The following is a 12625-nucleotide window of genomic DNA, read 5'->3' on the forward strand; positions in this document are numbered from 1 at the left end:
GCAACGGTAGACCAGCAACTCCCGTGTTCTACGAGGTAAAATTACAGTTTTTTTAATGGAGTCTGGTTGCTTTGGAGAGTGCATAGATGGATACAACGGCTTCAGTTCCCTGTGGTAAAGGGCTGTCTGACGGTAAGGTAAAGTGGTGCAAATATTCTAAATATAGCGTACACTTAAACTGATATTGATTTTATTTAGGTGGGCCTTTTTTTAGGCGTCTGAAATTTTTTGTTTTGCTGCTGCCCTCGTCCACAGCAGTACATTACTTTCCTTCTTTACTGGTATTCCTGTCTGTTTCTCCAAGCTGGGGGTGTGCCGACCGCGATCTACTGTAGGTAATACACTGACTATGGATAAGTAACTCATACAACTTCAAGACACCCAAGCTATCCCTTTAAGTAACGCTGCAACAAGCATTACAACAGATGTATTGCAAATGTTTGACTGAATAAAGTATAAACACAGTTAAACGATTAAAGCAAAGACCTAGAGCACAAGTCTCCGTAAAGATTTCTGTCCCTATACACTTTTCTAGTTCCTCACAGAATGAATTGGGCTCACACATTTTTAGGTGTCGACTTGGACATTTTTCAAAGATAGTCTTTTCTGTAACTGCCTAAAGTTTTACTCTCCTACACTACAGGTACTGGTCTACAGAGTTCTAAGCATTGAATGGGAGGTTTAGTGCATAACTTACTGTACGACTAATAAATCTTTGATGAAGCTCCTGAAGCACAATCTTTAAATTGAAAATATTTGTTAAACCCCTCATGAAGTAGCAGATTTCTGGTGGGCCAGTCATTACAAGCTCATGCTGTGTAGCCAAATGTTGTTCAAACCCACAGAACTTTATTTTAAATTCTCGTGGAGATCGCAACATTTTCCAAAGATGCAAAGCACCGTGTGTCGGGCTGAATTCGGGGGTAATGTGTATATAATACATCTATTTGATGAAGTGATGCAGCCATAAAAAACAGTCTTTGGTTTCTTCATGATTTTAGTTTTTAACAGAACGTAGTTTTCCGTCATCTCATTCTGGGGTAATGTTTATTGTGGACATAAAACTTATAATGTGACCAAAACACCAACCAGACCGTTCCATGTCATCCTCCTCCTGCAGCACATCATCGCCCATCAACATGGTAGCATCGGGTGCCGCCGGCTCCTCCTCCCCCCTCCCCATGACAGCCTCCCCGGGGGGAAACCACAGCTCGTCGCCCATCCACCAGCTCAGCTCGGTGGTGGGCAGCTACGCCACCCTGTCGCCCACCAAGCGCATGCTGCACCACATCGGAGCAGACGGCTACAAGATCTCCCACGAGCTGTACGCCAACGCAACCCTGCAAAGGCCTGGTAGCCTGGCAGGTAGAGGTCAAGACAACTTCATTATTACTTCTTTATGTGTGGATGTGTGAAATGCATTGTGTCATATATACAGTTTTTGGGAATTGTTCACTTTAAATTTATTTGAAATATATGTAGATGGTTTTGCCATATAATAACATTATATTAGTTACTTAATTATGTAATTTCTAGATTTTTTTTTTCAAATTCCTGAAATTGAAATTTCTATTTAAAGGAACAGTGTGTAGCATTTAGGGAGATCTATTGGTTACTCAGTCGGTTGCAGTCAGTAACCTCACCACTAGATGCCACTAAATCCTACACACTGAACCTTTAAGTAAAAAAAACATCATGGTTTGGCTTAAAATTACTACGATTACTACAACGACAAACATCCTCTTCACGGAGCCGGTCGCCATGGTTCTACAGTAGCCCAGAATGGACAAACCAAACACTGGCTCTAGAGAGGGTCATTCACGTTTTCACGTCAGCCACCGGAGTTCTCCTACATGCTTGACACACGGGAGAAGTTTTAGTTGATTATAATTAATGTTTTGTTTTAATAGACTTTGGTCTGTGACATTATGATGGGTTTTCTTCAGGGCCTTATATGGCCCTTTCCTTTTATGTCTAATTGGTATTCACCAGGATGAGCACAAGAATTCAAAAGAAAAACATATTACCAAATATTTGATTAAATTGGCTTGAGGTTTTATCTAAAATTTATTAGATTGCAAATGTACTCATGAATTTCTGAACAATTAATGAATCAGATTCATTGTCTCTACTGAGGACCCTTATAAAAACAGTTGTGCCAAAGTTTGTTTTTGGCTTTTCAAAAGGTTGATTAGTGATCTTTTGCCTCTCCGCCGTGGCCGGAGGCATTATGTTAATACGTTTTCAGGTTGTCCCATTATCGTGAATGCGATATCTCAGGAACGCCTGGAGGGAATTTATTTCAAATTTGGCACAAACGTCGAAGAATGAACTGATTAGAATTTGGTGGTCAAAAGTCAAGGTCACTGTGACCTCAAAATACACATTTTTGACCGTAACTCAAGAATTGATATGCTAATTATGACAATTCCACACAAATGTCCAATAGAATAAAATTATGAAGTGATGACATTTTAGACAGACATGGATGTAAACTGCAACTTGACTGGTTGGCTGAGGCGTCCAACCGTGAGGCGATAATTCTATTTAAATGTATATTTTATGTAGTTGAGTGAAACTATGCCCATGTTAAACAGACAACAGCTATCACCTGGTTTTGATCACAAATATTACAGATATTTTGTCTCATATTGTAAAGAGTTACAGATAGTAGCTTTGGATTACACCCCTCGTCTATAGTGGGTTGTGTTGGACTGTACTTGATGGGAACTTGGAGTCAACAGTAATATTTTTGGCCCCTGAACAGGTTAATCTGGTCACGACATGTGAAGTGATTCAAGAGACAATTTTGGCTATCCATCCATCCATCCATCCATCTATCCATGTGTCAGTATATCTAACCTCTACGTTCCCTGTGTTCTCCAGGCTCCAGAGGTTCCTACAGCAGCCAGCTGTCCAGTCACCTGGGCTCCGAGCTGCGACCTCTGCAGTCTCCTGAACACCACATCGACCCCATCTACGAAGACAGAGTCTACACCAAGCCCAACCTTAGAGGACAAGGTAAGCTCAGATGGGGGATGTGGAGGCTGAGGAAAATAAAGACATGGGTTATTTATTTAAGGTGTAAAGGACTGCCTACAAATACAGAGTCTACATCGCTGTATCCCAGAAGGCAAAGGGGAGCAGAGAGGAGATAGTCTGAGCAAACATATGTAAGGGGTGCACAAGCTTTTCATAAATGATATAGTGCCATGGTAACAGCTTTGCAACTAAGGTATTTCGGTAAATGTTAAAAGGGACCTATTATGCTCATTTTCAGGTGCATACTTGTATTTTGAGTGTCTACTAGAACATGTTTACATGCTTTAATGTTCAAAATACGCTTTACTTTTCTCATACCGCCTGTGCTGCAGCACCTCTTTTCACCCTCTGTCTGAAACAGTCTGGGGTTTGAATATTTCACTCAATGTAATATTGCATAGTATTAATAAAGAGCAGGATCACGCTGATATGGAATATATATGGCACTGTCCAACAGTGATAAATGAAGTCCAATTTATAGTTCCTGCATCCATTTTTCATCTGCCTACAGGTTCAGTTTATGACCACACAGACTGTATGTGTGAACACGGCTGTGTATGCACCCAATGTAGTACAAAGAGAAGCTTGTGCTCGCTGTACATTATCCCTTACTTGTTACTTGGTGACATCACCACGTTACGGAAGAAAAGGCAGGACTTCAAGAAAGGCGTTTTAGGCAGTTCAGGAGCAGTGTTTCTGTGGGGGAGAGGAACTCCCTTTGGCGTGGACTTTGTAACTTTGCAGACCTTTTACATGCACCAAAAACTATATGACACACTAAAGGAAAGGGAAAAAGCACAAAAGCATAATAGGTCCACTTTAAAGACAATATGTAAGGGGAGATGGAAGAAATGAGAAAGGAGGATGGGGAGTGGAAGGAGAGGAATGGGATGTGCTTTCTGGTAAGGCACCCTTTATGGGAAATGTAGGATTCAGCATTTTTGGGAAATTCAATTTTTACTTTTTTTTAATCGTCTCTTGCAAGTCTCCTAACTTTGTGGAATTGCATTCCTAAATCCCCAGAGCACCCGTTTAAGAGCTAGCTATAAAAACAGAGCAAGTGTAAAGTTGGTGGAGGATAAACACCAGCCAAAAGATTTTTTTTTTTTACCTGGCAACCCAAAAGTTATTCTTCATTGCTTATAACTGATCTATAAAGCATTAGTAAATGACTTATTAACCATTAATACAGCCATTAGTTTTAACTTATAAACCCTTTTATAAAGGTACCGTATTAGTAAACGGTACCGAAGAGGTAGAAGGAACTAGGGCTGTGTATTGGCAAGAATCTGGCGATACGATACGTATCATGATACAGGGGTTACGATTCAATATATTGTGATGTCTTGCGATACTGTAAGAAAGGCGATATATTGCATTTTTTTTATCTAATTTTACTGTCATAGAATAAAGAACGCACCAACGTATCTGAATAGAAAAATGTACTTCAATCAGAGCAGTGGGATCTGTATTTGCATTTATCACAGTCGCTGTAACATCCAACATCATAGCACTACTTTGAGAGGGCACACACACTGAGAGGGAGCATCTCTTTGTAAATGAAATAAAGTATTGACTGAGTTAATCTTTGCATGTAAACTATGAATTAAAAATAGATACAGAGATACAGAGTCTTTAAGAGTCGATACAGTATCACAAAACATAATATATTCAGGAACCTGTAGTAACACTTGGAGTAGATTATAGACTGTAAACACTGAAATGTGCTTCAAATAGTCTCAACATTATAAATAGCTGCAGCGTGCTGTAAATCACCCGCTGAACCTTCTAAATTTAAAAATCAGAGAGTAAAAGAAGACATCACATGACACAATGAATAAGTGATGGATCAAAGAAATACCGTACAGCATACTGTTATGTGGTACAACAGTAAAAACACATTCAGTCTGGTCCACTTGCAAGATAGGTGTTTTTTTTTTTAACATCGCTGCTGTACATGAGAGATTTCCTCGTCCCATCTGATCATGTAGCGCTATTTACCAGATCAGGTAGGCAAATCCAATTGGGGTCTCAATGGCAATTTGTCTCTCAGTCACAGTCTGTTAACTAATTAGTTTCAAGGCTGGAAATTAATCTCAATTAATCCCATGGGCGTTAGCTCGGGTGCTTTGAAATCAAAGCAAATCAACCGTGTCCTAAAATGTTGTCAACGCCGCGCTGCCGGTCTGGTCGCCCGAACGATGCATGTTGCTGTAAAGAGAAATACACAGAGAGAGAGAGAAATATGAAATAAAACCTCTCAATCTCTTTCCTACAAGGTTTTGTTCTATAAAAAGAGCCTTATTAATTAAAAGATCTGAGGTTGTGCTGGCTCCCCGCACACACCGAGAGGTCACTTTTATGCGTCAAAATAAGTCAAATCATCGTCTCCAGCTTCGTGTCGGTGATTGTAAGTCACGACAGCGGCGCTCTGATTGTCAAATCCTTTTTTTACATTGGCTTAGATCTGCTTTTCTTTTTTTTTACTGTGCAACATAAAGTAGCTGTTTCAAGGTCAATTCAAACAGTTCCAAGATAATGAACAGTTGGAAAACAACGCTTTACACCCGACTTCACATCACAGGTGAAATTCCTCAGGCCTTGTCAAGAGTCCCTGCAGTTATGTTGTTACTGTGGAAGAAACAAAATTCTTTCAGGTCCAATTCTGTTGCTGGTTCAGATGTGTTTTATGAGCCAGAAGATCACAACAAAGCTGTAGATTTCACTCTGACCAGAGTGAGTTTCTGACCAGGATTATATACAGGAAACAACAGGCTAAACAGAAGCTGTGGGCTGGGTAGAGGAAATCCAGCTGTGCTTTTGAAGAATTTTTTTAATGGCAAAGACTTTTTACAGGTGCATATTTTCGTGTGACGTGTTTATTATTTATTTATTTATTTACTTATTAATTTATTTGCATGTCTGTTTTATTTGACTGATTTGTTTTTTTTTATTATATTTTTCTATTGAAAAATAAGATCATTTGGTGAGTTCACCTTTTCACCTGAAGTTACCCCACCTGTTGACTTGTAAGTTGTTTTATAATTTATTTCTGTATTTTTTGTTTTGCTTCCTTCCTCTCTGCTTTTTTCTTTTGTTCCATTGGTGCTGGTGTTTTTTTCTCGTTGTGTCCTCGTGTTGGTGTTTTGGTTCCTATCTCCTCTCTCCCCCCACTCCCTCCGCCGCCGCCTCCTCCTCGGCTACGTCAAACCCAGTGGTGAACCAGTTGTACCAAGAGGTCCTCAACTATCTGCTCTGTCCCTACTCTGCTCTTCCTGCTTTAGCCCCGCCCTCCCCTGGTGTCGACCCAATCCCCTTGCAGCGAACAGGAAGCCAGAGCGCCACGGGAACCTTTCAGAGAGGGAGCTTCGCCGCAGGAGGCGGGGTGGCCGACTACGCCAACCCGTACCGCACCCTGCAGTTCTGCCCTTCCACCGAGTCGCCTTACAGCAAGTCGGGCCCCGCCCTCCCCCCCGAGGCCTCCCTGGGCCGGTCTCCGTCGGTGGACAGTATCCAGAAGGACCCAAGGTGAGGAAAAAAACAAAACCCTATTTATGTCCAATCAGCTCTGGCTTGTTGATGAAGCCCTTTGTTCCGCTCCCTTTCCCCTTTCACTGAACTTACTGAGGGCCAGATTCACCAAATTAAACACAATTATGCAAGAAAGTATAAATAAGTGTTTAATTGCAATCCTCAAAAGAGTGTCAAAGTCTTCAAAGTGTAACACGGTGACACCAAACAGTGACTGTTGTAGCACCTCAACAGGTAATTGGCCGTCAGGATTTGACGGTGCGGTGCAGTTAAAAAAGGCTGGTTGAATCTGGGCTTTAGTATGAGGCACACATCACGCCACATCTTCCACTGTCCTCTCTAGTTTGCCTGGTGTCGAGGGCTTGTTCACGCTGCCGTACGAATGCCTGCGCAGCGCACCTCTTGGTCCAATTTAAAAGTTTGCTCTCGCTGTTAGGAGTGGAGTGGCTCTCTGTCAGTGACAATCAGTCACATTCTGTGCAGTAGGTAGACACAGTTAATGTGGAAAGTGCATGAAGTCTGCTTTTTAGACCAAGAGAGCTCTGTGTGCGAGTGGATGTGTGAGAATGAGGGAGAGACAGACAAGACAAGAGTAAGAGAGAGACCCATACAGAGCCAGCGTAATAGCTGCTTTTATCATTCTTTAGTCCTATTACAATCAAGTTTGAAATACTATTCCAATTGTGTCTTGGATTTTTTCCTTCTTAGCGTCTTCTTTCTCACTAATGACTGCACAGACACACTGTCACAGATAGAAGCAGCCTAATTAAAGTTGAAGTGTCTCTCTTTGTGGCATTTCCGCTCAGGTGTAAGCAGGAGACATTTTATTTTTTGCTTAAATGTAATATTTCTAATGAGGAAGTGACTTTGTGCTGAGCTGCTTGTTATATGGTAACATTTGGAAGCACAAGAACGCCTCTCTCTCTGTGTCGTTAAGGAGAGGTGACTTTTGTTGCCATTTGCTCTTTCCTTCACCCATTGTCCAAGTGTTTATTTCTCCGTGCACATCGCACTCGCATTGTCTGTTTTGTTCAATCTTGAGCTCCGGCATCATTTGTTGTTGTAGCTTCCTTCCAGCATCCGCACATCTGCACTGCTACATGCAAAGGACTGACTCGTGATGCATGGCATTCTGCTTTACCTTCACAACATGCAGTCAGTGCTCGCGCTGTGTGAATGAGACGGTGCTATTTGAGTTGGCTTGTTGTCCACATTGCGTTAAAGGGAGGGTCCCCAAAGATTGTAATTATACAGGAACATTTTGATCCTGTAGTTGTCAAGTTTTACTGTTTGCAAGCTCACTGTAGTGCTGCTGTTCTTGCAGCTCAAAGAGGAACTGTTTGAAAAAGCGTGTTATTATATATTATCTCATATTTGAGTAAACAAATCCTGTAAAGAGACCAAAACCAACAATGTGTTAGTCCATCTCTCAATACTTTCCAGCTTCCCTACCGTGTCTGTGGCCCTCAGCAACAAGCCTATATGTTCCTACTGAGGACATTTTTTAAAATTGGTCCGGTTAAGGGCTGTCAAAGTTAACGCGATAATAACGCTTTAAAGCAACTCATTTTTTTAACACATTAACACAACTTGGGATTTTTAGGGTGTAGCAGGCTCAGTATTAAAGCTAGAGTGAAGATACTGTCATCATATGAAACTAGAAAACATAAGGAATCCATTGGTACCAACCATGTCATAGCTTGTCGTGAAGGAGGCTAAATAATGCTCCAAATTTACGCTACATTTTGGCGAGGAAAAACTGTTATAGCCATTTTCAAAGGGGTCCCTCTGACCTCTGACAAGTCTCCCGTTTACAGACATGCCCACTTTATGATTATCACATGCAGTTTGGGACAAGTCATAGTCAAGTCAGCACACTGACACACTGACAGCTGTTGTTGTCTGTTGGACTTGAGTTTGCCATGTTATGATTTGAGCATATTTTTTACTCTAAATGCAGTACCTGTGAGGGTTTCTGGACAATATTTGTCATTTTTTTGTGTTTTTAATTGATTTTCAATAATAAATATATACATACATTTGCATAAAGCAGTCATATTTGCCCACTCCCATGTTGATAAGATTATTAAATACTTGACAAATCTCCCTTTAAGGTACATTTTGAACAGATAAAAAAATTGCAATTTGCAATTAATCGCGACTAAGTATGGACAATCATGCGATTAAATATTTTATTCGATTGCCAGCTTTGACAGATTGATAGTTTGGATATGTAGTTTGATTCTTTTTTTTAAGGCTCAGAAATTTTGAGAAACAGCTGGTCACTGATGGGGACTATTTTCAGCTGCGTATCAATCTATATTTGGTGCTCTAGTTGGTATTTACAGCAGCAGGACGGTGTATGTGGGATTGAGATAAACTACAGAGCCAATAGAGGTCTATGGCACAGAGGAATACAATACAGACCTATAGATCAGGCTTTGATTACAGAGGAAATCTACAGGAAATGCTTTTCATTAAGAACAACTCATTGTTGGTTTTGGTCTTTTCTTGGGATTTGCTGACCACAGGAAGAATATAGACTATCACCAGCCTTATACTTTAAACAAACACAGACAGTTTTTCGGATATTGGCCAATTGGTCAACGTAGCTCTTAAGTGCTAACACCACAATCATTCACATTAGATTATACATACATGCCTCAGGCATAATCTATGTGTAATCTATTAATGTGTGACGTATCGGAAACTAGCAGCATATTAGGAAAACTGAACTTTTAATGATAAAAAAAATCATCTGATTTCTAAAACCGATTTACTGAGTATGAAAGATGAACTTCAGTTTTTCATTAAAACAATTTCAGGTGAGCAACCATTTATTCATCATCTGCCACCACCTCAGTTAATGCGAGAAAAACTAGTCACTAAAAATATATATATTTAGATAGTTTGTATGTTGTTTAAATTTAACCTACATGTAACAGGCTTAGCGGCTTAGCTTGTCATTTACTCACCATTTAGCTTCACTGGTACAACTCCTGCTTTTCTGAGATAAAGCTAGTCATTTTCAATCACACAAAGAATTTAAAATAAATTACACAAGAAGGATTTGTCATCTATATTCTACAGCTAGGTTGACTAACAGGCCAATGACTCGGTGTATTAGTAAAAGTTGAAATGACCTAAACTCAAATCAGATTTTTCTTCTCGCTGCCTGAATGTACTCTGATAATTGGCTCTGCAATTTAGATCTGAATGCAGCACCAGCCATGACCAAAACATCCAGTGTGGTGTATGAATATGCACAGAACAATTGGCGGTACCCGGTTTGTTTCATCCTAAGACCCTCTCTTTACCCGACATATCCACCATCTCCCCACCACCCGCTCTCAGTGCATGTCATTCACCCTGCTCACCTTCTCCACCATTGCCTGATAACCAAATGTTGAGAGAGAAAGACGAGTCTTAGCGGCTACGTATTGATTTTCTATTTACTAATCAGCACTATTATGACGGTTATTGAATAATTTGTTGCCAGACAGCCAACAAATACCTCTTTCTTGTTTCTCTCTGCCTGTCCCCCCTCGATAGGTACGACCCCGAATTCCTTGTGTGGAATCAAAATCAAGCCGAGCAAAGAATGACAAAGTAATCCAACTATTTATTTATACACATACATTCTGTCTATCTATCTTACCTTTGTCTCATTCACTGAATCTTTCCATCTTCTCTATACACCAATATCAGATGCAGATGTTAATGTTAATGGCCACATGACATTTCCCATTTGTATTGTCACCCATTTAGTGGTTTATTAAACAGGGGTCACTTTTATGTTAGCATTATATGGATTCTAAATTGGAGATTAGATCAGAGTACTGGCTTTCAAAAGCACTTTGCATTTAATTAACATCCTCTGTGACCTGAAAACACTAAGAAAGGAGTTGCAATCTTAAAAAAAAAATCAAAAAAATCAAATCAGTTTTAAATTAAACGACAAAGTAAAGTAACTAATTACCCATTACTGATTGCTTAGTTGCAATTTGTAGCAATATGGCTTATCAGAGCCTCTGTTTTTTTGTTTTTTGAGTGTAAATATTCCTCATTCTCTCCTTTGGCTATCCTCCCATCTCTCCATCCATTTATCTATCTGTTGATTTATTCAAACATTCATTTGTCTCCATTGTCAGTCTGTTTGTCTGTCTTGGTGGTTTTTGAACGTGCTTTGTGGCGGTTGTATTCATACACCTCGCCAAGTGTTAGTTTTGGCACCAGATTTTGATTTTTGAGTTAATGGTATTGATATTCTCATCTCCACCAAAAGAGAATATTTATATTTTTGTAGTTTGTCACAGTTGTTTTGTTGCTGTGTCTTGTCTAATTTTAGCGGAAGTGTGGTTGCATTTAGTCCATAAAGCGTTAATCGATATTTTCTATCCAAGAACCCATTACATCATCTAAGAACAGGACACATAATGTTAACTAACAATACTGGCAGAAACATAACATTAACAATAGCTAACAATACTGGGAGAAACAAATTAGATAACAATAATAGCAGAGACATAACATCAGCTTAAAATACTGGCAGAGACATATAAGGCGTAACATTCCTGAAGTATATGCTGCTTTGTGGTGCAAGAGTACAAGCTGCAAAATCATTTTTTGACCAAGAGATTTAGGCAGCGATTTTACTAATAAGGAACTATAATGTGTGAACTCCTGGGGTGCGTGCAAGTCGTTGAATAATAAAGCTGCATTATAGTTCTTTCCTCCGTTCGTCTTTGACATGAATGTTTTGTTGTCCTTCATTTACGAATAATGTTTCGTCATAGATTTTATTATCAAAGGTTGCTTTTTATTTCGTTTTAATTGTTTTCGTCTCGAAAACAGGTCAGAAATGAATGTTTTCAAAATGTACACAGGGCTTGAAGTGTGGTCATTTCCACCTTACGCAGCTGGCATAATTATCCTGTAAACGCCTCAAACATACATCATTTAGCTGATTTATCAAGCCACACACACACCGGCACAATCTGGTAAATCAAGGCACGTTACTGTGGAGACGGCCTCTTATGTACTCCGCATTTCCTCCTTCAGGCTGCCAATGATTTATGGAAACCTTCCCGCTAACGCGAAGAAACATTTGTGCTAGACAGGATCCGACCCGATCATAAAAGTGCCTCATTTTATTTCATGCTCATAAGCACAGTGAGAATCTCTGATCCATATTCAGTCACGGGGTTTGAGATGGACTCCGTGTGGTGTGTGTGTTTCTCAGCTCTGCCTGACATCTCCTGACCTTTCGTTCATCTCTACCAGCCTCAGTGGGCCAGTCAGTCAGCCATGCCATCACACACACACACACACACACACACACACACACACACACACACAAGCACAGACTTTTCTTTTTCTTTCTCTAATTTTCTCTTTGCCTCAGTCTTTCTTTCTCCTTCTATTCATTCCTTTTCTCACTCTAACCTCGTTCCCACATCGAGTACCAAGGTGGGCTCAAAAGTAGTTTAGTTTTATACGTATTTATGTGAAGTGCTTGTTCATCTAATAGAGTAATACATTTCTCTAACATTTCCATTTGACAACATATGGCAGCAGTGACCTATCTGACCCTCGCTGCCAATCTATGAATGCAAAGCAGTATTTCACTGGTGCTTGTACAGTGCAATCAAGGTTCCTGTGAAAAAGAGAGAATTAACTATTTACAGGGTCGAAGTTAAAGCAGCAGTGGGTAGAAATGGAGCAAATATGATTAAAAAAAAAGTTATTTTTATAAAACGTTCAATATATCCGGACGGTGGTGCATGAGACAGGTAATCTGAAACATATCATGTTCCTCTGGTGTCCTCCGGTGCTCCTAATGGCATCTGCAAGATTTCACAGACCGGAGGAAAACAACCAATCAGAGCCGAACAGCCAATAGGAACACTCTCTCTCTCTGAAGATTTTTTTAAAGGCTGAAAAACAGAACCATTAGGAGGAGCAGAAATGTAGTTTTCTCTCAGAACACTTGAATTACAATATGCTGAAAGGAGTTTTTTCTTAATGATGCCAAAGATATTCCGCCTACAGC

At 40.0% G+C, this 12625-nt stretch overlaps 1 protein-coding gene across 8 annotated transcripts in view; it reads left to right on the forward strand.

Annotated features, from left to right (window-relative positions):
* The window catches only part of ctnnd2b (catenin (cadherin-associated protein), delta 2b), a 180712-nt gene that overhangs the window by 105542 nt on the left and 62545 nt on the right, over positions 1-12625 (forward strand). For 5 of the 8 annotated variants that reach the window (XM_037787547.1, XM_037787553.1, XM_037787548.1 and 2 more), the window contains 4 exons: positions 1121-1371; positions 2887-3021; positions 6327-6570; positions 10126-10182. In XM_037787547.1, the coding sequence (XP_037643475.1) occupies positions 1121-1371; positions 2887-3021; positions 6327-6570; positions 10126-10182 (687 nt within the window). The remainder of the gene's footprint in view (positions 1-1120; positions 1372-2886; positions 3022-6326; positions 6571-10125; positions 10183-12625) is intronic. The other 3 variants (XM_037787550.1, XM_037787554.1, XM_037787551.1) reach the window with 1 other exon arrangement.

This window comes from Sebastes umbrosus, chromosome 12, assembly GCF_015220745.1.
Source record: "Sebastes umbrosus isolate fSebUmb1 chromosome 12, fSebUmb1.pri, whole genome shotgun sequence".
Taxonomy (NCBI): Eukaryota; Metazoa; Chordata; class Actinopteri; order Perciformes; family Sebastidae; genus Sebastes; species Sebastes umbrosus.